The sequence below is a fragment of the Diadema antillarum genome, unplaced genomic scaffold (assembly GCF_040938485.1).
Source record: "Diadema antillarum isolate AM-2024a unplaced genomic scaffold, OU_Dant_1.0 seq00000130_RagTag, whole genome shotgun sequence".
Lineage (NCBI taxonomy): Eukaryota > Metazoa > Echinodermata > Echinoidea > Diadematoida > Diadematidae > Diadema > Diadema antillarum.
This window is the reverse complement of record NW_027271208.1, coordinates 998,961-1,023,456: the sequence shown is the minus strand read 5'-3', so window position 1 is coordinate 1,023,456 and position 24,496 is coordinate 998,961. Positions and strand designations below refer to the sequence as shown.

General features: G+C 38.8%; 1 protein-coding gene across 1 annotated transcript; it reads left to right on the top strand.

Moving 5' to 3' along the window:
* The first annotated feature begins 4,842 nt into the window (after window positions 1-4,842).
* Window positions 4,843-23,261, top strand: LOC139727423 (uncharacterized). The gene is made up of 4 exons (XM_071638378.1): window positions 4,843-5,763; window positions 10,442-10,534; window positions 17,636-17,729; window positions 21,760-23,261. The coding sequence occupies exons 1-4, from the start codon at window positions 5,722-5,724 to the stop codon at window positions 22,719-22,721; spliced, it is 1,191 nt and encodes a 396-aa protein (XP_071494479.1). The 5' UTR covers window positions 4,843-5,721; the 3' UTR covers window positions 22,722-23,261.
* Window positions 23,262-24,496: the final 1,235 nt, after the last annotated feature.

The following is a 24,496-nucleotide window of genomic DNA, read 5'->3' as shown; positions in this document are numbered from 1 at the left end:
TGGTGACGTGAAGCGAAAAATTGTCTGACCGCTTTTGATGGATGGGACTGTCGGAAAGGGCGTCGTTTTCTCGCGATGTTGCATCGATCCTTGAAGTCGACTACAAAACAAGCATTCGTCTGAGTGGCAGTGAAGCTAAATTCTACTTTGTTTATCCCCCCCCCCCCCCTCCCCACCATGAAATACACAATTAATAAAACAATTGCTTCTTTGTCATTCGGAACAGTTTGTAGTCAATTCTGATCAAAGAGTGAAGTCTGATATGTTAAACGGGAAACAACATAGAATAATTGGAAGTGCTGTTATAGATTCAACTTATCATAATACTTATCTCTCACAAAGAAGCTATTGTTGCTTTTCACACACTTCAGAACGAAGTAGGATTGAGTTCCCAAAGCTGTGTAGTTTGGAGGAACACTGACATGCAATTCTGACAATGACGACGAGAGTGATGTCGAGTCGATTTCTGCTGCATGTTCGTGTCAAGCTGTCAGGTTGGAAAAACAAGTGTGACATAAAATGGAGGAAAGAGAAACTCTGTGGTGCTCAATGTCATTGGATTACGAAGTATGTAGGGCCCAAAGTCTTGACGAGGCCCTGTTGTATTTTATTATACTTTATTTTCATGTCAAAAGCAAAAGACACGGACATGGCTTTGTATTTCACACGCCATACTGAAATTGAAATATTTCAGACGTGCCCTTCTATGTTTACGGGGCCAAATTGCTACACACGTCAACCACCATCCACCCCCCCCCCCCTCAAAAAAAAAAAAAGAAAAAGAAAAAGAAAAAAGAACTCCTGGAATTTTTGTCTTCCCTTTTGCCCTCGAGAAAATGTCCCGTAATGAATGGTGTGTCAACAGTTATAAATTGGGCTGGAAAGAGGGAAAAATTTGAGTTATTTCCTTTCGCTACTCTTGCAAATCGACGTATTTCAACAATCATGTTTGTCATTCCCACGCTGGATTAGGACAGGATTTGTAAAAGATTAGCTTCAAAATGAATTCCCAAACCTCGAATCAATCAGTTTTTCCGTGTTGGGTTCGTTTATACGAAACATTCCGACGTCAAACGCAAAGGAACCAACATCTCACCAATTTCTGCTCAGCTGTTTCATTTTCTTTATCCTGACTAGTTATCGATTAACTTTCCATGAATACTGGCATTTCCTTCTTCCGTACCCGGCTTCTGAGACCTTAGATCAAAGGCAAATATTTCCCTCCAAATTGATATGCTTTATTCCTTTTATGTTGGAATGAATTTGCAGGTCGTCAATTCCTGTGCTGCCAGACAAAGTTGACGTAATTTAAGAAACGTAGATGAAAACATTTACACGTCAATGATCAAAAACGTATGAAATTACGACAAGAACGACAATTACAATGAAAGTGATGTATGATATCCAAAATCATAACTCATAAGATAAGTTTCTACGTCGCAACGACTTATACAGTTGTATTCCATGCACTGAAATAATTATATTGAAGCAATTTAGTGGACCTCTCAGCTCTCTTTTTCCCTCTAAACATAACTTAGCATTTTCCGGTATGTATGCATATCTCTATTTGTTGACTATCGTTTATTTTTCACAATAAACGTCTTTCTAATGTATATAGGCTTATGATATAATTCCTGATTTATTTTGTGTTATGTTTTGTTGGAAGAGAAAATGAGAATGAAAATAAATAAATTTGATTCAATTCAATTTAATTTAATGTTTCTTTCATGAAGAGCATAAAAACTAACATCGATGATTGGAAAAATATCAAATGAATTAAATAGGGAATGCATTGTGTACCTTCACTGACATAGCCGCCCTGCACCTACATTTGAAAAGAGGTCACGATGATCAAATCTTGACCAGTTAAATCAATGTAAACAGAAAATAAACATATATATTACAGAGAATTGTTAAGTAGATGGCGATCGGTAATCACTTCCATAAGTTAATGTCGGTATCTTGTGTTTGTTTCAGCATAAATTGTTTTGCATTGTTCTCTCTTTCTCATCTCTTCTTCCTTAAAAACAACAACAACAACAACATTCTTCTCATTTGGTGGTTTATTTCCCATGTGATGACTGCAAACTAATACCGTTATATCAAGATGTTTTGCATCCTGACAATCACTTTTACTCGTGAATTTCAAACTGTTGAATATTGTAAAGAAGCGTTGAAGTAATCAAAGAATGGTTTGTAATGTGTTTTGTTTAGAGCATCGGATTATGAAAAGTCAGACAGAACTTCCGTGTAACACATTCTTTAAAGCAGTAGCGATAAATGCAGTTATGACTGCATGAACATTCTTGTTTGCTTTATTTCTTTCCACAACAATAATTCTTACATGTTGTCGCTTGTGTTAATCGGTTTTTCTGATATTCGAAACAAAAGCAATCCCGTGTTTATGCTTCGATTATTCGCAAGAAGGCTGTAATGGATATCATCGTCACTATCACGCTTGCAAATTTCTTGAACCTGAATGTATTATTATCATTACTGCTACTATTATTGTTACTACTATACTACTACTACTACTACTACTACTACTACTACTATTACTACTGCTACTGCTACTACAGCAAATACAGGTGAATAATCTTTTCCTCTGTTTTTTTTTTTCGAAGTAAATGTATACAAAGAGCGTCAATTGGCAGACGACACCGTAAGTTGGCGCCTTTTTGGTTGGTGCATATCCACGCGCGGGACCAATATAACGTTTGTGACGGCGAAGCGAGACGTGTGCCACAGAATTCAACCCGCCGTGGGTCTCCACGTCTCTCGAGCGAACGCAGGTAAAAGAAGCAAGGTGGCGCAGTTAAAACGACTAACAAACGCTATCGATGCTGCAACTGATTGACAAATTGCCCTACAGCGATGTAAATGCTATCGATACTTTTATTAATCATAGAGTATGAGTTTGTTGTGACCTTTACCTTGATTGGAAGCCGAGAAACATTTAGGAAATATTCTTTTTAGGGCTCACTGTCTTGCGTCTCCTAAGAGATCTGATTGTTTCAGAACACCCCAACAAGCTACAAAATTACTATTCGAATTCCTAAACGGTTATATTTCAGGCCATGACAGGAGAAAAGAGTGGAATGTCATGTTGGAATATATAAAGATCATATTTCCACACACAAGCAGACTGATTACCTTTCCACGTGATTTTTATTTTCAAAGTATTGAAATGATTGGCCTGACACGAATGAGAAAACAAAACGGCAACTTCAGGGCATTACTTTTTTTTTTCAATTCTGATTCATTCACCTAATTTTCTCTTTATTAATCAATGTCAATTGCATATTTGTATTGGTTCAACGTTGTATTTGCGTGTACTTGGTATAGTGGTGATGGGTTATGGACAAATTTCCTTCATTTTCACAACGTGAAGCTCAGAATTGCAAACCTCTGAGTATAAACAAATGATTCTGTAAACATCTTTCAGCTTAGTCGAAGCAACGAATGGCTGGAAGTTTCATTTTTTAATCAGTTTCATATCATGACTCGAAATAGCATCTGCCGTCACCGTCACGATGTCATGTGACCATGACGTCATGATCTTGACCTCCCAAAAATTTTTTACCTAAGGTCACATTTTGTATACACAATCATTTAAAGGGAAACTAGGTCCTTTATGACTTTAAATGAATGTATCAACTTCCCTGTGTCTGTGTGTGTGCGATGACATGGAATACATCACCTGCCCTTCTTTGAGTCAGGATTATGTCCTGCGACAAAAGTGGAATAACAATTCATATCACTTCAAATATGAATTAAATGAAAATTATGACCCAATCTGATATCATAGCCATTTGACCATGATAACCATTTTGGGACACCAACTGACCATCGTGTTATCTGAATTACCGATGTTCAGATGGTCAGGATTTTCTTTACTTTAGTTCGACTTCGCTCAGTATCTTAACTGATCCGTCGCTTTTATGATGTCTTTAAAGTTCCTGATGTCTCTCAAACCCTGTACTTTAGGTGAATGAAAGAATACAAACAACATAAAAAACTCCAAGAGTTGGCTGCTTGTCTGCATCAACATTAATCTTATTTTGTACTGACGTACATCGTCCACTCTGCTAGAACTGACAAGTAAAATAAATTTAGGGAAACGATGCTGCCTCCACGTTCTCTTTTTGTATTTTTTCTTCATAGTTCTGTCTTATTTCTAAAGATAATTATGTGTAATCTTTTAGGAGATGCATCTTTTCCAATATGAATCTGTACGTGTATGTATTTTCTCTGTGTTACAGAAAACAACCTTAGCAGAAAGTGAAAGTTTATATATTTAAAGTTACGGCGCGGTGTGTCGCGATGATACATTACCCGTGAATGCCACAACTAAACTTACGACATACAAGCTAAAACATGTTGCAAAATACATCTGAGTTTACAGCCACCCTCGTAAAGGAAATATTAGAGATACCAATAATGTTCAAATCAACGGGCTTCGCTGCAGCGTTAAAGAACTTGAGAAACATAAGAAGGGCAGCGGAAGACATCGTCTCGTGGGAGCAGTTTTGAAGAAAACACTCTGCTAAAGAAGGTAGTTTGTGTCATAACTCCTTGAAAACAACTCGAGATATGTACTTCTAAGAAAGGTTTGCACAAATCTAACTTGCGGCGTCTTGACAGCGGAAGAACTACCTTCATCGCAAAGCGATCGGTCGTCGCGCGACTCCTGCTTGCTGGGCCGTCAGTGCGCGCCGACGCGTCGAGGCGCGTGCGTCTTTTCACGAGCCATGCGCGCCCGTTCGTGAGCCGTGTTCGTCTCTCGTACTTGCCTGCCCACCTCACCTAACGTAGTACGCTTGGAAAAACTCAGAGAGAAAGAAAGAGAGAAGAGACGCCCGTATCATCACTTTGTATTGTACCTGCGTGAAGTGTGGGTACACCGCGCACACCTGAATCGACCTACCTGTCACATGCGCCTTTTGTTTGGACGAGTGGGCCGAGAGAGCGAGCCACGCTTAAGCCGGCGGTGTATGCAGCGGAATTCAGTCGCGACTACCGTGGGAAAGCACCCCGGGTTAGCTTCTCACACTTATTGTTATAAATACCTGAGCGCATCGCGCTAAGACTATAAAACCTGACGAGGCTAAAGTATTAACTTCTAAAGAGGGAGAAAGAGAGAGAAAAGCGAGTCGTACTTTTGTACTACTCGTCCTTTTTTCTCCTTTGGCCAACCACAATTATCAAATGCGTCAGGAACACAAAGGGATGAATGTGATCTTTTCTTTGCGGATCCCGATGTTGACTCCAACGGGAAGGTGAATCTTTTTATGGTTTCATTCTCGTCTCTCGAACTTCTTTTCAGGAAAATAAAAACAACCTTCCCTCCGCCGATTCATCGTTTTAATGCCTCTTCTGGTGTCAGCGAAACTCTGAATGATAATTCATCACCAACAGGCGACCGAAGTAAGAAAAAGGAATTAAGTTAGGGATCTCGCGAACAGAAAAAAGAATGTTTTTCAGGAGTGTGATCAAATGATTGATGTAACTGGACCAAGGCTGGAAAGTTTCTTGTATCTTCCTCCTCTCTGTGGAAGAAAAAGACATTGGAAAAAGCAGAGCGTGCCTCTTTGCTAGGCAACAGGTTGCGAGTATCGCTCAGTATCGTTGAAGTATCGGGTGTCCAAGATAGGTCGTCTGCGCGTGAGATTTAATCGCTTTTTCGGCGCACGCCGCGGGAAGCCAAATTCAACCAGTGAGATGTCGGCTGAAAAACCCAGCAGGAACCACGATGGGCGGAAGGTATGATATCATCCCCTTTGACACAACATAACCAGCATCCTTTTACAGTGTAATCTCATATGTGAATATCGCTGCTTGATATTTTCTTGCTATTATTTTGGAATGTGTTTTTGATTTTGTGAAAGAGCTGTCAGTCATATGGAAAGTACACAAGGTACGTCATTGACAAGAGAAGCAGCACTGGAATTGTAAACGGTGTCTACTATCCAAACATTTTACTTGCGATTTCCTCACAACTACAATGATCCAAACGGTGTTTTATTTATTTGTTCATGTATTCATATACAAACACACGCCTTCCAATGTTCCCTTTTTATAACAATATTCAAATTTCGTGAAATATGGAGAAAGAAGGAGCCTTATCCAATGTTTCAATGCTTGTAACTGTCTGTCAATAATTCCCAATCTTGCAAATAATTGTACTCTTGTTTGTTCTTATTGTAAGAGTTTTGGTTTTGCAGGTACGTATACATAGATACATTTACATGTACAATACTTGCTCTGCTCTGGGACTTTTGATTGGAAGCCGAAATGGAACTTGCTTGTTACTTTGTCCCACACTAAAATCTTGGTGTATTAAATCACGTCATGCCAATAGTAGCAATACGCTTCTTTCAATGCCATGAGTATTCACCCCGGCATTCATGGTGTATTGTTTAATCCTCGTCATATGAAATGTGAAAAAGGGTATAGCCTTAGTGTATTAATCCTGTAGTGTTGAATTTATTCCTGCGAGCTATCCATTTTATTTTCCACACTCAATCGATGACCTTAAAGCGCCGTAAGTGTCGCGTGTGTGAAAGTCTTTATACTTGTTTGTAATTACTATGGAATGTGACGAAATGCGCTTTGTTCGATATAGATGACAGATAATCATGTAAGTGTATCATTCAAAAAGTCACAATTTCAAAAGAAAACCCAAGATATCAATAAGAAATTCTATGTATTCAAAGTATTAGCCGGTCTTTCGTATGATACATTTTGATGCAGCTGTACTTTGATGCGATGACGATGTACAACCGACAACTTGTGCGATTTGGCATTTGATCAAAAATGGCGCTTCATTTCTTTTCTCCGCATTAAGAGTGCGTGCAATAGTCAATACAGTAGTCAACATATATTCGTTGCACACATTTCAATATTCTACACACGTAAAAACCAGAATGACTTACGCTTGATTACCCATTGTTTAATGTCTAAGTACCCGTCGTTCAGGGGCAGAGTGACTGCCGAGTTTCTGTTGAGCATGTCCCTCAATCCACCGGCCGTGATTTTGTTCATGAGATACTTAAGTTAATTGCAATCATGCAGTTACTGTTTACGCGAGGCATGATTTGATCTTCCAATTTTATTCCAATACATGTAGGCCTACTTTTTTTCAGTCATTTGCACTTATCCCGACATTTTCTCTGTTCCTTTTGAGAGACCCAGACGTAGGTGATATCATTCTTTCTAAGGTGTAATTAATGAAATATCCAAATGAGATATGTTAATCGAATACCTCTCTCTCAATTTTCGTGTACATAATGTTTTACAGTGCTACTTTGTACCTTAAATGCAGAAACTTGGAGTCAAAACGAAATCGTATTCATCGCTGTGGTCTGTTTTCTTCTACTCGTTCACCATGACTCATACCAACATTAAACAAAGACGGACTGTGTTCAGGGATTGGTGGCGAAACACGCTTTAACAATAGGACTGGATTTCGACCAATCAGTTTCCGCATTCCCTCGATGCTTCCAATAAGACATGTAGAAAATAGGGTTCGCTTAGTTAACTCTTTTCAGCTAAATAAGACATGTCGAGGCATGTCATGACATATCATTTTTGTACTTTGATATGACACGCCAATAACAATGGAGATTCTTTACGGCGTGATTTCAGGATACTACCTGCTTTGAACAGAAACGATATAACGTTACGAGCGATTGAAACGAAGAAAGGAAATGGCTGCAATCTTTAAGAATAAATTGTTCATCATTTAACCTTTTTATAATCAACATACACACACACATGCGCATATCCATACACGTGATATGCGTACGTGCATCTGTCATGTTTGAATCGTTATTTAATGACAGGATAGAAAGTTAAGGACTTGAAACCATTGGCAGTGATAGGTGAAAATTGAATTGTAGCAATGGAAAACAGATGATTTCTAAGCATGTTTCCTGCAGTTAACTGCAAAGTAAAGTTTAATGTTTTGTTATTTTAACTGATTCTCTAACGAGGTTCCCTTTTAAAAATCAGGGCGTCATTCCATTCTATATAACTCCAAAACATAAAAACAAAACTCTCCCTAAAGTGACGGAGATGGAACATTCACATTCCTGCACAGGGGTTAGTAAATGTGGCGCTCCTCCTGCGACAGGACTATGTGTGTGGGTTTCTTTTTTCATCTCTTAGAATAGATAGCGAAAGGTAAGATGGAATGATCCTGTAAACTCGGATAAGAGGCAGTGAGTCTCGATAAGTCCGATCAACTTGTTTTGTTAGGAATGTTACATCGGATAATGAAGCGCATAAACATCGAAGTCTGTCAAGAGAACCTGTTGTTCATATTTTCTATTGATCGAAGTGTCACGGAGCCTCGGGCCTATCGTGGCGGTCTCGCCGAGTGCGTAATCGTCTAGCTTCCTCCACCGATACAAGGCTCACACTTTCTCACGGGTCTTTGACAACTATAAGGGGGAAGGATTACACTCTCTATCGATCAAGAACAAAGGGGTGCGTCTTGGAATCGATACAAGGCCAACAGACGAAACGGCTACGGGTGAATAGGACTAGTCTACTCCTCTGGACCAAAACTTAAAGCGACAGGAGCAAAAGGAGCTAATTTCAGTCGTTATTAGTCAGAACTACACGTCCAATTGAAAATACCAGTTAAACAGAAAATATCACATTATGGCGCCGACGAAATGAAATTGGAAAACAACGTCGCCGGTGTGGATGCAGCGAATTCAACTCTTCTGGGCAATGATGTCAAGGTCTCGATGTAAAGACTATCGGTCCAGGATGAGGCGCCACGAAATAACAGACAAGAAAACACGGGGCTTCCTTTGATGGACAGCTTTTTGAATATCACCACCAGACAGCACTATGCAGGTCCACTTTGCCTCGGGTTCTTGAGAACGGATTAAGGGGTGGGAGAGAAAACAAAATAGGGGAGAAACAATTGGGTGACGTGCACTTCATAACGATCCCATCAGATGATGGATACTCCTGTATTTGTTTCCATGCACTCATTCGCACAAACACGGACAGACGGAAACACACACACACGTATATATATATGTGTGTGTGTGTGTACTTATATACAGATACAATTAAGACTTATATACAGATACAATTAAGACAGACATACAGACAATTAAGTCTCTTTTCAAAGCCAGAATAACCAAACCAATATCTCGTTGCAGATTTAGTGATTGAATCATGACATCTGACCACAAATTTCACATTTACTTCTCAACAGTATTAAATTTACAAATAATGTCATTTGTAGGGTTCTACAATTAAGTTGATATAGATTATCATATTTTCTATTTCGTTTATGCAAAATTATGACACTCTAGGAATAGTTGATGTGCAACAAATTTGTGTGAGAAATTAACTTATTGGACCCTACATGACTCGAATATTATGTCCGCAGTCAGAGTAGCAATTTCCTTCCAAGAACATTCCATCTTATCATGGACGAATGTGTACGTGACCTGGTCATTTTGATCTTAATTTTCATATTTTTCTTTTCTCAAGATTGCCATATCTTAGTTATTGGCAGAATAAAATGAACATGCTTACATTTTGTTAAAATGGAAGCATTCTTGTGGTTAGCGTCACAAATACTCTCGTTTCTTATGAAATATTTTATAGGAAGTTCAATCCAAAATTAATTGACACCATAACCATTTCGACGTTTGAATTCCAATCCTCGTCCAACACGATTAAATTCAGAACAAAATAAAAGAAGATTACCGCTAATCTTGAGTAAACTTTGGTTGACTGTAAGATGAAAATTAATTGTAATTAACGAATTTAAAACATGTATGCACAGTTTCAAACCAGACTTGTTATATTATCTCTATTGTGAGAGAGAGAGAAAAAAAATGATAAATCCACCTAAAAAGCAGTGCTTGCAATAGTGGACCACTCAAGAAAAGATAGGCGAAATATGTTAGAGACTGCCATCATATCAAAGAAAGCACCGACATGCTTTTTAGCAGTCCACCTGGACGGGGGACAGATATTTTGCGACTCTGAGTACCGGTAGTCTACGTCCAGGAAAAAGCTCTCCCATAGCTCCTAGGAATTTGACGCCTAGATACCAGAGGCCCTTGATCTCAGGCAAGCAAATTGCTTATTGATGCCGGTCTCTTCCCCCTGTTTCTGAAGATACACTGTAATGTATACATGCTCTTACTTGTATTTTGATGATAATGTTGTTGATTATGATTTCATCAGCACAAGTGGAGAAATAAAACAAACTAAAACTGAAACGTTTAAGCTACAAAATATCATGTGATATACATCATGTCTGTACCCATGTAAATGACTCTATGTAGTGTTTAATAACATAAGCGAAATGTGTAATGACAGGTATGCAGATTCATTCTATTCATTTCAATGATTATGACAATAATTATATGAAATCATCTTTCCCCTGCATTTTCTTTTGCAGTCATCGAAGCCGCTTATGGAGAAAAAGAGGAGGGCGAGAATCAACGACTGTCTCATGGAGCTTCAGTCCATTCTCGATTCTCTCAATCCTGAGGTGAGATTTTCTCTACTTTTCATTTTATTTCCATTCCATTCTATTCATTTATTTCCACTTTAAACATCATTGAGTTTACAAAATTTGCATAAACAACAACAACAACAAATGATGTCACTTTCGCATCCCTTTTCTCTTTTTTTCTTCTTCCTCCGGGTCGGGCAAAACTATGCTGATATTCTAACACCATACTACTAATGCATCTTTCTAGACAAGCTAGATAGGGTGTCTGAAGTCGTGACAAGGTTAAATGTAAGAGAATTCTCATTCAGTGAAAATGATGGTAGTAAAACCGGCGACGATTTGTATTTTCTACCACCCGCATAAGAGTTTGAGCCGAAATATTCGCTACTCTTTGAGTGGCAAATTGTTAGCAACTAGGTATGACTCTGTAATTTAGCCAAATAGCACCACCAATCATGGGCAAGACCTATCTTTCTCATCTTCGACAACACTTATCACAAGCCAAGTCAGCTTTCGCATCATCCCCTATTAATCATTCTCCGTGCTTCCAAGCGCTTTTACTGATCATTTTGATTTTGAAGGCCATATCGATTTTAATGTCGTTAGAACATCTTCCCTTTCACACAATGGCGACCAGTGTCAGGAAGAAGGAGAATCGGTGCAAATAAGTTCGCCGAATCTATAACCCTCACTCACCACGTGGGCAAAGAAACGAGACATAATAATCCAAATAGGTAGCACAAAATACATAAGAAAAGAGTACCGAATGATACAAGCAGTAAACAAATTTTCTGAGAAAATCAGAGACGAATTAATTCGAAATGGCACCAATTTATAACATAGCATTTTGTGGGGTTGAATGTGAGAAAATTAAAGGCTTTTTTTCTTCAACGACAAGGTAGCTTTCTGAAGCAGGTTGAGTATAAGTGAGCGTAACTTCAAGAAAAAAAGAATCTTTTTGTGCTAAAATATTTGAGGCAGTGCATTCTGAATTTCGTTAGCTTTTTCATAGTGTTGAGGCTGTCACGAATAATACATTCCACTTCATTTCACAATATGAGCCTTAGATACAGAGAAAGAATTTAAATGGCAGCGAATGCTCGGCTATCTGGTTGGTATATTTAGTACAAGTTTGCTACGTTTATCTTTTCACCATCACCTGGACAATTAAACGTAGATCATGAAAACTAGTTTTTCAAATTGCTCTCTCATGGGAGACACGCTAAAAGCAAATAGACGAGATGATTTTATTACTTAAAACAGACGATTATTCTGTACAGAGAAACACGTTAAGCTTTCTGTTTAGAACGTTATACCACCGGTTCAATTAATCTACGATTATTATTTTATAACATTGCCTATCGTTATGAATCTACTACTTGCCTCAATCAGGAAATAGATGCTTCATGCAATAAGTACGAAAGTTTGTGCGTAATATATATATGCGCATATGATACATCTACTATTTTATTATGTATATATTCATCTATTTTTACTACTTCTAGTAGCATCACTGATATCATAAATATTTTCATAAGACGATATGCGGTATAGGAACACCACAAGCAAGCAATGTATCGTGTATAACACTGCATAAAATGACCGTCGCCCGTGTCTTTACATGGCTTCTTAAAATAGGAAAATGTATTTTGAGTTTAAGCCATCCCATTCTCCGATGTTTACTGTACGTTTTCTGCCCGACTGGCCTGATAGAAAGACACAGGATGGCACTAGGGAAAAGAGAAAGGGCATAAAAACAGATTTACGATTAATCCACCCAAAATGTAGCACTTATCCGTTAAAAAGACCTTACCAACAAAGAAGGGCTCTTCGTCCAACGCTTGACTTGCTTTTATGGAATCTCGAGAGTAACTTGAAGACAGGCAGCTCAACCGTATTGGCGCGCTCATGGCGGTACTCCACCCAAGGTGTTTTAGAGTGACAGAGGCGTTGAGCACCCCAGGGCCCCATAAAGGGGGCACTGGTATAAGACTGGTCCGCAACAGGACCGCATATTTTAAGGATGAGGGGAAACACTTACCTGATTGTCTTCAAGAGCATGGTGAGCACTGTGTAAAATATACAAGGCATTTAGAGTGCCGGAGAAAAAGGGTTAAGAAACGAGAGGGGTTATGAAAGGACGAGAAAGTACTTAAAATTCCTGTGTCTCATCGCGAGGGTTTTCTGTTTGTAGCGTTATACCAATGAACAGAATGTGTATGGTCTTCGAGTGCTAAGTAACACAAGCTATCTTCGCCTACAGAATTGTCCCAAACTCTCTAAATTGTTTTCCGGTTTGACAACTTGGTTTACGAATGTGGTATTTCCTTGTCCCAAAAGTTTATCTTATCAATTTCTCACAATATTGGTATTCGAGAAGTGTCTTTCTTAGCTTGTCTTTATTCTGAGTTTTCTTGGTAAAATTCCACTTTCCAATTTAATTGTATATTGGATACTTAATTTTTGGATATTGATGGTTTTAATTTCCCAGTAAAAGCAATAAAAACAGTTTAGTTAATCGTTTATTGTCGCAATATATACTTTTTAGTGAGATCAAATCTTGTGAAAGCAAGTTAGTATTTACGTTAACACAAGCTAAACAATTACAGATTTTGATAAAGAGACATTATACTTGTAGATATAGTTTCTTCTCCGTTCAGGATTATCGAACATTTCCATTGAAAAAAATAAGCTAACTCAATCATCATCATTATCTCTATCAGTGTGGACCTCATGCACAATTTCGGTAGATCTTGAGTGATTTATTACGCTGAGCAATGCGTTTGACTATAATAGCATGCATACCCTACTAAAGTTTGGTTACATGGCGCAAAACGAAAGTACTCGCAAGATGCAAGCATATATGTTATAATCAAGTGATTTTAAATGAATCTCTGTAAAGTCACACATTGCCACTTTTAGGATGATATCGACGTAGAGATGGTCAAGAAACCAGCAGAAAGATTGACGATAGCTTGACACCACTGGTCATAACAGGTTACAAGGATTCCACTTCGCGGTATATGGAAGCAGCATACGCAATAAGAGCCGCCACGTGGTTGGGCGTTAGCTTGTTTTGGCGTGGTGGTGTCGGCATTAGGGATGCTCGCGAGCATACAGGTCCCCGGTTTCAACGGCGCCACGCGAAAGACCTTAATTGTGTTTGACACGCATGCAGGGGAATTGCTTCCCCCGCAAAACTGTTGCTCATAGCTCGAAATGGGAGGAAACTAAAGATAAAACCAACAGAGTAATTACTGCGAAGTATTAGATACTGAATAGGTCAACGCCTTTTTAAGTTGTGCCAATCAATTGGTGCTGCTTTTGTTTCTCTTATTCTTCAGGTAATCAAGATCAATAGCAAGCTACAGAAAATCAGACGGGCTTCTCAGTTCACCAGGAAATAGTTTCAGTATGACAATCTGTTGTAGCATAAAATCGCGTCACGTCTAGAGAGACATAATAGAGACTCATGATATCCATATTACAGAATTAGATTTCGTTATTCCTTTGTAGAGTTGTTGCCTCATTGTTCAAGATGTCTGCTTCGTGACCAGGCGTGCAGAAAGGAAAAATGTGATTGTGTCGGCCATCTTGATACGTGAGGTGTTTATTTGTTGTTTCTCTTAAAGTGTCAATTCTCATATAAAAAAGGAAAAAAAAGGAAATGAGAACAGCGTGCCATAGGCAAAGCTCTGATGAGCTTCGTTGATCACCCGAGTCGCAAACAAAGGCCGAGCGTAGCTCAGGGTGTCACAAACAAAACACTTCAAAACTGTGCGTGTGGCGCGGGGTACACAAGAACCTCTACTCCAAAAAAGTTATCTCCAAGTACTGGCTGTTCCGTGTTCATCCGGTGGACAGCTTCGTTATATATAGAAGAATCCCTGATGTACGAGAGACTCTTCTTAGCATATCATGTCGGATAGAAATGAGCTGTTTCCTTACACAATTTAGAAATGGAATACCACATATGCCTAAGCAGTTTGAAAAAAAAAAGATGGAAAAAGCACTTCACATTGGCAATAATGCTTAGGCTCATGGTGATTGAGTTTGTGCAATGTCATTTATATTGGCACTTCTCGGTGAATCGCTCTTCACTCTGAAATCAAAGATACCAGCAATGTCAACAAAACCAACAATGGATCTACATGTGATATTGCTTTACATTCCACTCTATGCTTTATAACCATAACGCATATGTTACGTCAATAATGATTATATCCCAGCGATATACACCTTATTTTTTTTGCCCAAAAATTGCGTAGAATATCTAAGAATGTCGTGTTTCAAAGTTTGGTTTATTTTGAAAGTTAATTCTTGCAACAAAGAAGAGCAATATTCACATTTCCTTAATTAATTTATAACCTTTCCAATTATCATGTGGCGCATTTTACGTGTGAGCTGTAATATACATAATACATTTTCTTTAACAAAAATATATGCTAATGGCGTGCGTTAGTTTAACGACGGTGTTGAGATCTAAAGTATATTGCAGTATTTCTAAATCACATTGCATTTATGGCTACAATGTAATTATATGTCATCATTATTCGCCATTATCCACACTGTTTTATTTACGTTACTTTTCAAATTCATTTTGTTCACGTTGTGCACCGAAGAAAAGAAAATAACAAATAACAACCCACAAACAGCTATATGAAAAGGTGTCTTTGTTGCGAAAGTGCCCGGGTCAAGTTAAACGTAACAAAGCTAGATTTCAACAATTCAAATTGACTCGCTTTTTCGTCATCCCTCATTACTCTCCATAGAATCTCGGAGTTAGCGAAATACAATTCATAAACCAATATCGGATTGCTTGTCTTTTCAAAACCATGTCGGGCCAATAGGAAATGAAGTCATGCATTTCTTTTGCACTCATACACAGAACAAATTGTGTGTGTATTTGTTTTTCTTTTCAAACTGTGTATATACGGAGCTGCGTTTCTGGTGAACATCCCTTTGAATAATTATGATTTATGAAAGTGAAATGATGTTTTGTGGTATAAACTGAGGCAGGCATATGTCTGTATAGGCCTATACTCCATCTCCATGGGATCATCCCATCGCGTGTGGTCATCAATGTGAACACTGATGTAGGCCTACGTAGTAAATACGATCCATATCCTACTTTAATATCCTCAAGTTATGATGTTGTTATGCCACAAGCTGTGAAGTATCTATTTTTCATTTTTCGATGCAGCCTCCATCGTAGCCATTATGATACAAATCTTGCTAATTCCATGAACATTTCGGGGTGCGGGGGGGGGGGGGGGAGAAAGATACCGAATCTTTGTTTTCTACTTACAAATTTGTCTGTTTTATTTTCTTAATTTCTTTTAAAATCTTATCGCATAGACGTGGACACATACAGAAAATTAAAATGGCATGCAATTTGGTGTTGTGCATATACGCAAAGTTTTAGAACAACCATTTGAAGTATTCATTCGTGTAACTGCATCGGAGATTGATTGGAGGTATGTGAAGACGTAAACTGCTAGATATCCCGAATCTGATTGCTGAAGCCAATTTCTTTCCCTTTGATATACTACTTTAATATATATATATATATATATGTAAAAGAGAAACAGAATAGGCCTATTAATTGTCTCGGGCAGTATTTGATTACTCATGCTAATTTGTTTAGGAAGTCAGTAGGTGAGAAACAATTAAAAGATTAGATTTCTCTGCAGTGTCAGGTCAGAAGATCAAGATCAGTCACTCTCTTTCATATCATAACATGTTTGTTTGTCTTTGGTGGTGTTTATCTGTGTGTGTATGTTTTGTTCCTGTTTGTTTTATTTATTTATTTATTTATTTATTTATTATTATTATTTTTTTTTTTTTTTTGGGGGGGGGTAAGTTTTCGAGACGAAATGGATGACACTTATATTTCAGCGATCCACCGATGAATCGCAAGGTTGTCGTGGGAACACGCTGACCTTGATATACTTCGCAACGGGGCTTGGCCCGGGCGTGACCCGGTTCGAACGTGTCGGCGGCGACCGGTGATACAAATCTCATTCACGCGCCTGTTTTTAGGTCGCGTGAATCGAACTTGACAGTCACGAAGGAATAACTACTAATAATAAGAAACTAGGGTCTTCATACATGTATAATAGTAGGAGAATCAGTGAGAGAGAGAGAGAGAAGAGATATTTGGATCACAGTGGAGCTTACAGTTTGCGATGTCATCTAAACCTTGGAGTTTGTCATGCGTCTTTCACTGAAAAGAAGAAAAAAAATGGAATGGAGTCACACTTGAGATCTTGACCTCTTTTGGTTGCAATGCCCTAGGAATCTAATAGTTTTGACCACCTCTTCAGGGCAACACCTTCTTTGGTATGAAATTCCTCGCCGGGTGTGTTTGTGTTTCCTCCTAATTTGTCATATCTAATTTAATATTTGAATGGCTCCTTTACAAAGATTGGCCAGAGAGGTGATTGTAAGTACTTGTTCCCATGTTTTCATGAGATCACTCACGTGAAAATTGATGCCTAACACCGAGTTTTGAGATCAGAAAGATTGTACTTTGAAGCTGCCCGAAAGTAGGGTAGTCGTGAACGCCTGTACGTGCCTAATAGGAGAGAGAATACAAAACTAAAGCAGGTCGTGGCAATGAATCGGATAAAATACCATTTTTTATGACACCTGCAGTCCACCACCTTATTATTTGTATTACTGAAACTTTTCTGCATGGAACTGAGGTGAACAATTCTTTTGAAATGCTACTAGGTTAGAATGAAACATATGAAAATATGATATTTGTTTGAAGATCCTCTTACTCAAGCGCCTATAGTGACGGCAAATGATTGTGCTTTTTTGTGTGATAGAATAACGATATAATTCTTACATATATGATGTATGTGTATATATATATATATTTATATATATACTTGCATTGCATATATTTGTACTCATATGTGTACCCGTATGCCATTATGCACGTATAGATAATGGTGTCATGGTTGTCATTACTGAAAGATTAAAGTAATGATCGGCACATTTTGCACCTGTAGAAAGTGAAACGTATGATTGCGCTGTCATCTCAGCTTGCACTTTACCATAGTTTAGAGATGACAATATATATATGTATATATATTATGTCTGAATGTGTTTTAATTTTCTCATTGACAGAGTGGCAGCTCAAGGCAGAACAAGCGGGAAAAAGCGGACATTTTGGAGCAGACCGTGAAGTATGTCAAACAGCTTCGCCAGCTTGGCAGCAGAGGTAATACATATACCAATATATATTTTCATTTCATTTCATCTTAGTTCTCTCTCCACTACATGTAAGTGATACTGATCATGCCCTTTTCCTTCAAGTTTAGTTGTCGAAGTAAAAAGAAAGTACCCCAAATGGCTTCATGCGTTGAGGACAATTAGAGATCGCAGCTTCTTCCAGCACATTATTTGTTGAAGGCTTTTTAAGCTATACTTTGTTTCACCATCGTAAGGCAGCAGTATATACTTTTGTGCCTGGTATGCGGTAAACGTAGACGTCCTTCTGAAATGAATGACATCTATAGTCCTTAGCTAACGTCCTTTGCATAGCGTTTAATACACACCGAGGTAGACGTAAATATTTTGGTAACCTGGGACTTCAAATATCAATACGCAATAGACCATAAGTACATTCTTGAACACACTTTTACGAAGAAATTCAATTTTTTGTCTTCGTCGCAAAAATCACAAAGCGCGGGGGCGATGACACCTTACTGAATGAACGTCAAAAAGAGGGTAGGCATGAGTGTAAATAGAGGTGCATCAGTCGTTTGTATACGTCAAATCTTAGTGTAACTATCTTTGAAGCAAGTGCCACAATATTGTGGACATAATGCGAACACATAACTGACTGCCCACGTAACAGATCACGAAATGTAAACATTCAAGCAGCCTGCAAAACGGGCTGGCATTTCACCAATAATGTTGGGGCGTCTCATTTCTCACCGCTGCAATATGGATGTGGGAATACCAATATCAGACTTTTGAATGTTGTTAAATTGTAGGCAAGCGGATTAAAAATGATAACTGGGAGGACTAAAGAGTCAATAATAATGCGTAAAATCAGCTAATAGGTTTTTCACCATCACTCAGTGGTCCACATTTTTCGCATATTTTATGTTTTGTGAGTTATAATGTTTTTGCTTCTGTCAACAAGCTTGTAGAAATTGTGTAGATATAGCTAAATGAAGCGAGTCAGCGGTATTCGCTAAAGCGATAGAATTCTCTGTTTGCATTTGAACACTTGCCTATTTTTTCCGTGATTGTTTGCAAAGAGAGAAATAATATGAGTTATTTGACGAAAAACAACCTAATTCTTAGAACTAGTACATTTGAAATGCTGCTGGGTAGCAAATCACAATAGGTCATTACCATTTTTGTGCAGGTCGCTGGGTTAAGAGAAGCAAATTGTGTTTTATGTAGGAATAATCTGAAGTATATCTAGGACAATCTATTCTCACTTTGCTATGCAAGTAGATGCATTTTACGTTCTTTTTTATAGCTTTACTCTTCAGATTAAAAAAGAAAATGTTTCTTGCGTACCTGATTCATCTTTTGACATAATTAAAGCCTTGAATACTAGACTCTTTTTTTATAAGGCTGCGTACAGCCGTACCTCGATTGCGCCAAATCAAAGATGGGTTAAACTGCTACACAGTGTATCACTTGAAGTAACATATCTCGTCTTAGTTCTTATCAAAATAAATCAAAACAATGAACGTAATGCCATCAGTCACTGATCATAGAATAGTATTTGCATAAAGCTTGCGTCGTTTCAGCTGAAGCAATTTAGTTGCGTACTATATGACAGGGCTTTACCTGCTGTGCTGTAATATTTACTGTAAAGCCAACGCGAACAGGTGATATCTACAAGTGTGTTTTCCTCCAGTAAGTAATTTTTGCACAATTTAGAGATTGCCTGACTTAAAAGAAAGATATATTATCCCTGCAGGTGTGAATATTTTATGGTGCATCCAGAAATTATTTTGAAAACCTTCAGAGTAGGCGTTTAATTTTTGTTATATCGCTCAGGTAGAAAAGTCGAAAGTCACATTTGTGTTTCGAGTAAAAGTAACCATTCTCTCGATTATAGAAGTGTTTGAATATATGGATTCTGTGCAAATTGTGGCATTAGAGGATAAAGATCCAGCTCATTGAAGTGTGATCCATTGTGCCGTAAAACATTGTCGTAGACAGGAATTTGGGCAAGCGAGAGGGTGAACGTGAGCGCGCGTGCCTGCGTGCCTGCCCCCAGTGTCCAGGTGAGCCAGCGATTGAGGGTTACCTGTTGAGGATCGTGAGAACGTCTGTAGACGCTCCTTCTTACCTTTACACGCGGTCTACGATGGGAAAGACAAACATTGGTGCTCCAATCTGATGTATCATAAAGACACCAATAAAGAGCAAGACACACATGCCTACAAAGGGCCTAATCAATTAAGGTCTTGCCGGCAGCCTGCCCCGTGACATAAAGCGCAACCCTTGTACCACAAGGACTAATTAACATGAATGTACATATTGACTCTGCAAATCTGTAGCCACGCAGACAGGGGAGATGGACAGTTTGCGATTTGATCGATAACTAGAAGATGAAGGACTTTTTCATACCAAAGAGACAGCAGAAGATCATCTCTGATGTCTCGAATTATGGGTAATATTGGCTATTACTCAAACATATTTTGCACAATCGTCAGGAGAAAAATGAGGAAACGGATTGTGGCAAAGCATAGCCTTTGAAAACGACCATAGGAAGACTCCCTTGAGCAACATTACTGACGTCAGAAAGGAATTTCAAGGGTGTGATAACGAAGGACCCTTTCCTCTTTATGTTTCATCATCCTCAGCACAATATAAACACACACCCACACACAGATAGGTTGAAGATGAACGTCTGAATGCACATAGAAGGTACTTTGGTTCTTTTTTCGAATACAATGTATTCTAAACTCGTTTAATTGAGAGCCATGTCTTTGCCTCCCTTTTCCATTGATTGGTTGTTCGAGAGTTTCTTGTTGAAAGATTTTTAGACTAGCATTGCGACATTTACTGGATATTTGATACGCTCTGAAACTTCGAAAGTTGTGTAGGGAAATGTACATACTGTCACATGTAAGATGGACGGGGGGGGGGGGTGGGGGGGTAGGAAGGGTGGCATCCTTGGGCTCTGTTTGGGCCGTCGTCGTATGCTATGATCAATACACTATCCGTGAGTGGGATTAAACAAACAATGTGCATTACGTTTTGAGTTTGTTTGCTGGTTGAAACTTCTGTCAATCTGGAGAGTTGAGAGAACATCTCCCATTGTGATGGTCTACCTTGATATACTCAAGCTGATAAGATCTTGTTAAATCGCACCCATAATCGCATAACTCTTATAGTACGGCCAGCGACCTCCACCAAACACCCAAGGACTCGCCACTTTCCATTTCGAACATTCTGTAATTATAGTTTTAAAAAAGTCTGGCATTGGGAAGGAATGATTAAATCTATCATATTATAATATTTCGCGATTGCCTTCAGAATGTTCTTTTACCACTGTGATGTTTTATAGGCAAAGAGCAATCCATCGCATGTTTTCACCTTGTCATTATTACTCTCCCACCCCATCACACACACACACACACACACACACATACATTGTATGGGGGGCTGGGGTTCCGATATCCGTCAGCTTATGGTTATAGTGGCACTCCTTACCATGTGTACCGATCTTACATGATCGAAAATTATTTTGGCTGGGCCCCATGTAATGATACCCTCTGATAACTTTTCTACCTTTGCAAATAGATGTTATTCACCTTGAGGCAAGACATATACGATCACTTCTAATGAGGCCCTTCAAGGTTTCATTAAATGTGGAAACACAAGCAGCGATAATAAAATTGATTAGATATATACTGAGATCCGTAATGCTTGCCCTGATTTCATTTTCAGAACTCAAGTAGAGTAAAAAAAACCCACACAAAATAAGACAACACTTGGCAGGTGCAATGCGTGACTTGAATGTCGTATATAGATGTTTGTTTCTTTCCTGTTATATTTCCTGTTATATATGTGACCTTGATACAACCCGCAAAGCCTAACTTACGAACTAAATAATATGTTTACCTTGTTCTAAAAAAAGACTTAAGCCTTCAGTACTCATTTTTTGTTGTTGTTGCTATTGGAAAGTTTTGAAAAATAACTAATTTTAAGTAGCCATCGATACAGAATGATTATGATAACATTCATGTTGTTTGTTTATGTTTGCGTTTCAGGTAATCCCCCAGACCCCCATGCGCAAGCACAGTTCAGAGCTGGATACAACCAATGTGTATCGACGGTGACACAATTCCTATCGGCCAATCAGAATTCGCTAAACGGCGAAGCGAGGACAGGCCTTTTATCCCACCTCGCTAACTCGCTGCAGAATCCCAAACCCAGTGTTGACCATTTTGCGTACCCTCGACGACGCGCAGACGAGTCAGCCAATGGCGACAGTTCTCACAACAAAGTACCTTGTGTACCGCCAACTTCCAACCAATCAGAGGCACCCACGAGTTCTATGAACATTGTGCATCCAATGCGCGCCACTGCAGCGGTTGTGACCTCGGCACCCGCTCATCCCCCAGTGGTGCAGCAACCTGCCGGCTTGGCAAACGTCGTACCTAGTGCGGTACCAAGCGTCATGGCGCGTTTAGAACTAACACAAAATGGAGTGAACGGTAGCAATGCAACTCGGCTTGTACCAATAGGTATTCCAATCAAGGTGCAATCGCCTGGGCAGTTCGTTCTCGTTCCGTCACAAATGTTGAATGGTGGTCAGATAACGGCCCCCGTTGTTCCAGTTCTAAGTCCTCAAACGGCCGCCCTGGCCCCTCGCCCTGCCTCCTCAGCCGGTAGTTCAGGCTCTGTCGCCGTATCTCCGGTATCGGGCCGTCAGTCTCCTCAAAAGTCTCAACCCCAGCCGCACAACGTTGCATCCACCTCTGGACAAGGAGCAATAATGTACGCGTCATGCCCCGCCTCAATTGGAACGACTGGGGGAGTGTCAACCAGCGCATTACCTTCCGCCGTGCCATATCCAGTAGCTTTCTTGGCAATGGGTGATCCCACCGAAAATGGCGCCCACCTTGAACAGTTTGTTTATCCATCGCGTCTTGAAAATCTACCAAAGCTGTACTTACCATTGCAAGCCAACCCACCTAGTGACACGGAGCCTGTGTGGAGGCCTTGGTAGTGTGTGTGATTATTAGATTTTGATATGATGTGTGCAACAAAACAATTTATGCCTTCTTTCTTTCTGAATTTCTCTGTCTTCCAGAAAATAAGTCTCTTCCAGGAATGTTTTAGAGCTTCCTAAAGAATACATTAACAAAGGTTAAGTCTTTTGAAACAGTTGCCAGATAGCTTCAATATAGATATGGTACCACGCTTTAGAGGTGGAGATAAGTGAAAATATTAAGACCAGTGTACAGGACGTGAAACTTGTTCTTACCATTTGAGACAGTATCAATGAACGGCATTACGCTCACATAATTATGATGTACACATAGTGTTGTGTGCGTGTGTTTGTTTGTGTGTGTTTCTGTGTATGCATTTACCAATCTTATCACCATTTCATGATAGATATATCAGTGCTATACGTCTAATCTTCACTTTTTCTCTTTTCCAGACGCTTTCATTCCTCTTTATGTTTTGACCAATTCAGTATTCAGTTGTGACATAAATTTCATATTCTTGGTCATCAAAAAGAGTGTTGCCATAATCTAGCCGAACGAAATTTTTCCACTTCCGGCGGTTTTTTTTTTCAAATCGATTATAAGTCTTTATCTCAGCCAAGCTTCCCATTCCAATGGTAATTGTTTGAAATTTGCAGTCACAACTGAATGCTGTTTCGATCCATCTGAGAGAAAATGTTCACCAGCGCAAGGATACGCAGTCTTTGCCATTGAATATTTTTCTTTTCACAACAGGTGAAAAAAAGCCAGAAAGTGCATTGATTTCAAGAAATATTATTGTTTAACTGTGGCTGCCGAGGCAGTGTGAGGCTATGCGTAGTTTATTGAAGCGAAGTAATAGATACTGTGGAAATACAGTAAATGATGGAATTACTCTGTGATATAGCGTCATATGGTCGTGTGGGCCATTCATTGGAGTAGCATCAATGCTGTGCTGTATTTTGTATTCTTCCTTCGTTTGAAGTCATGTGTGTGAGTTTTTGCGGGAAGATGACTTTTTTGTTGTTGCGAAAACACTAATGTTTATAGATCGCTGACGTTGACCGCTACGTAATGTGAATGTTTAGAGAGTGACGTGAAATTAATAGCAAAATGTATACAGCCGCTTCTTCCAAATAGTCATGAATATCATGTACATGTACTGTCTAGCTGGTCTAGTCATTATTTGTACGTGCCTCTTAAACCAGTTTATACCTGTTGTAAGGATTGTTCCTGTTTGAACTTTAAAAAGCTGCACACGTGGATCCACGTCTATCAGAGAAGTTAGTTGGAATGTCCTTTTTCTTCTTGTAAAGAAATTTTTAAAAAATATTTTCTACCTGATTCTGAAATTTTAATAATGCGTTGCACTGTCCTCAGTGACGTCCAAAAAGATTTGGCGTTGAATGTTGCCGAGCTTTGGATCAAATTTTCTCATTTTTATATTTGATTTTAAAACATGAAACTTTATATAATGCATACATATATAAGAATATTATTATATTTATACCGGTGGAATGATGTGTGATTTGTATATATTGAATTTATAAAGAGGTTTATATCCCAGTTGAAATGCTAATAGCACTGAATCTAATGATTATAATGATACGTGTTTGATTCCTTAATTAAGAGGTTTACCAAGCCTCGGCAATTTTTCTACTTCCCCTTTCCTTGTTGACATGTACTATCACTAAAGTGCTTATACTGTCATGAGTTGTTTTGCCGTTATACAGCCTTTCATCGGGTGAACGAATAAACGGCACACTTGCTGTGCTCTGATCGACACGCATTATCC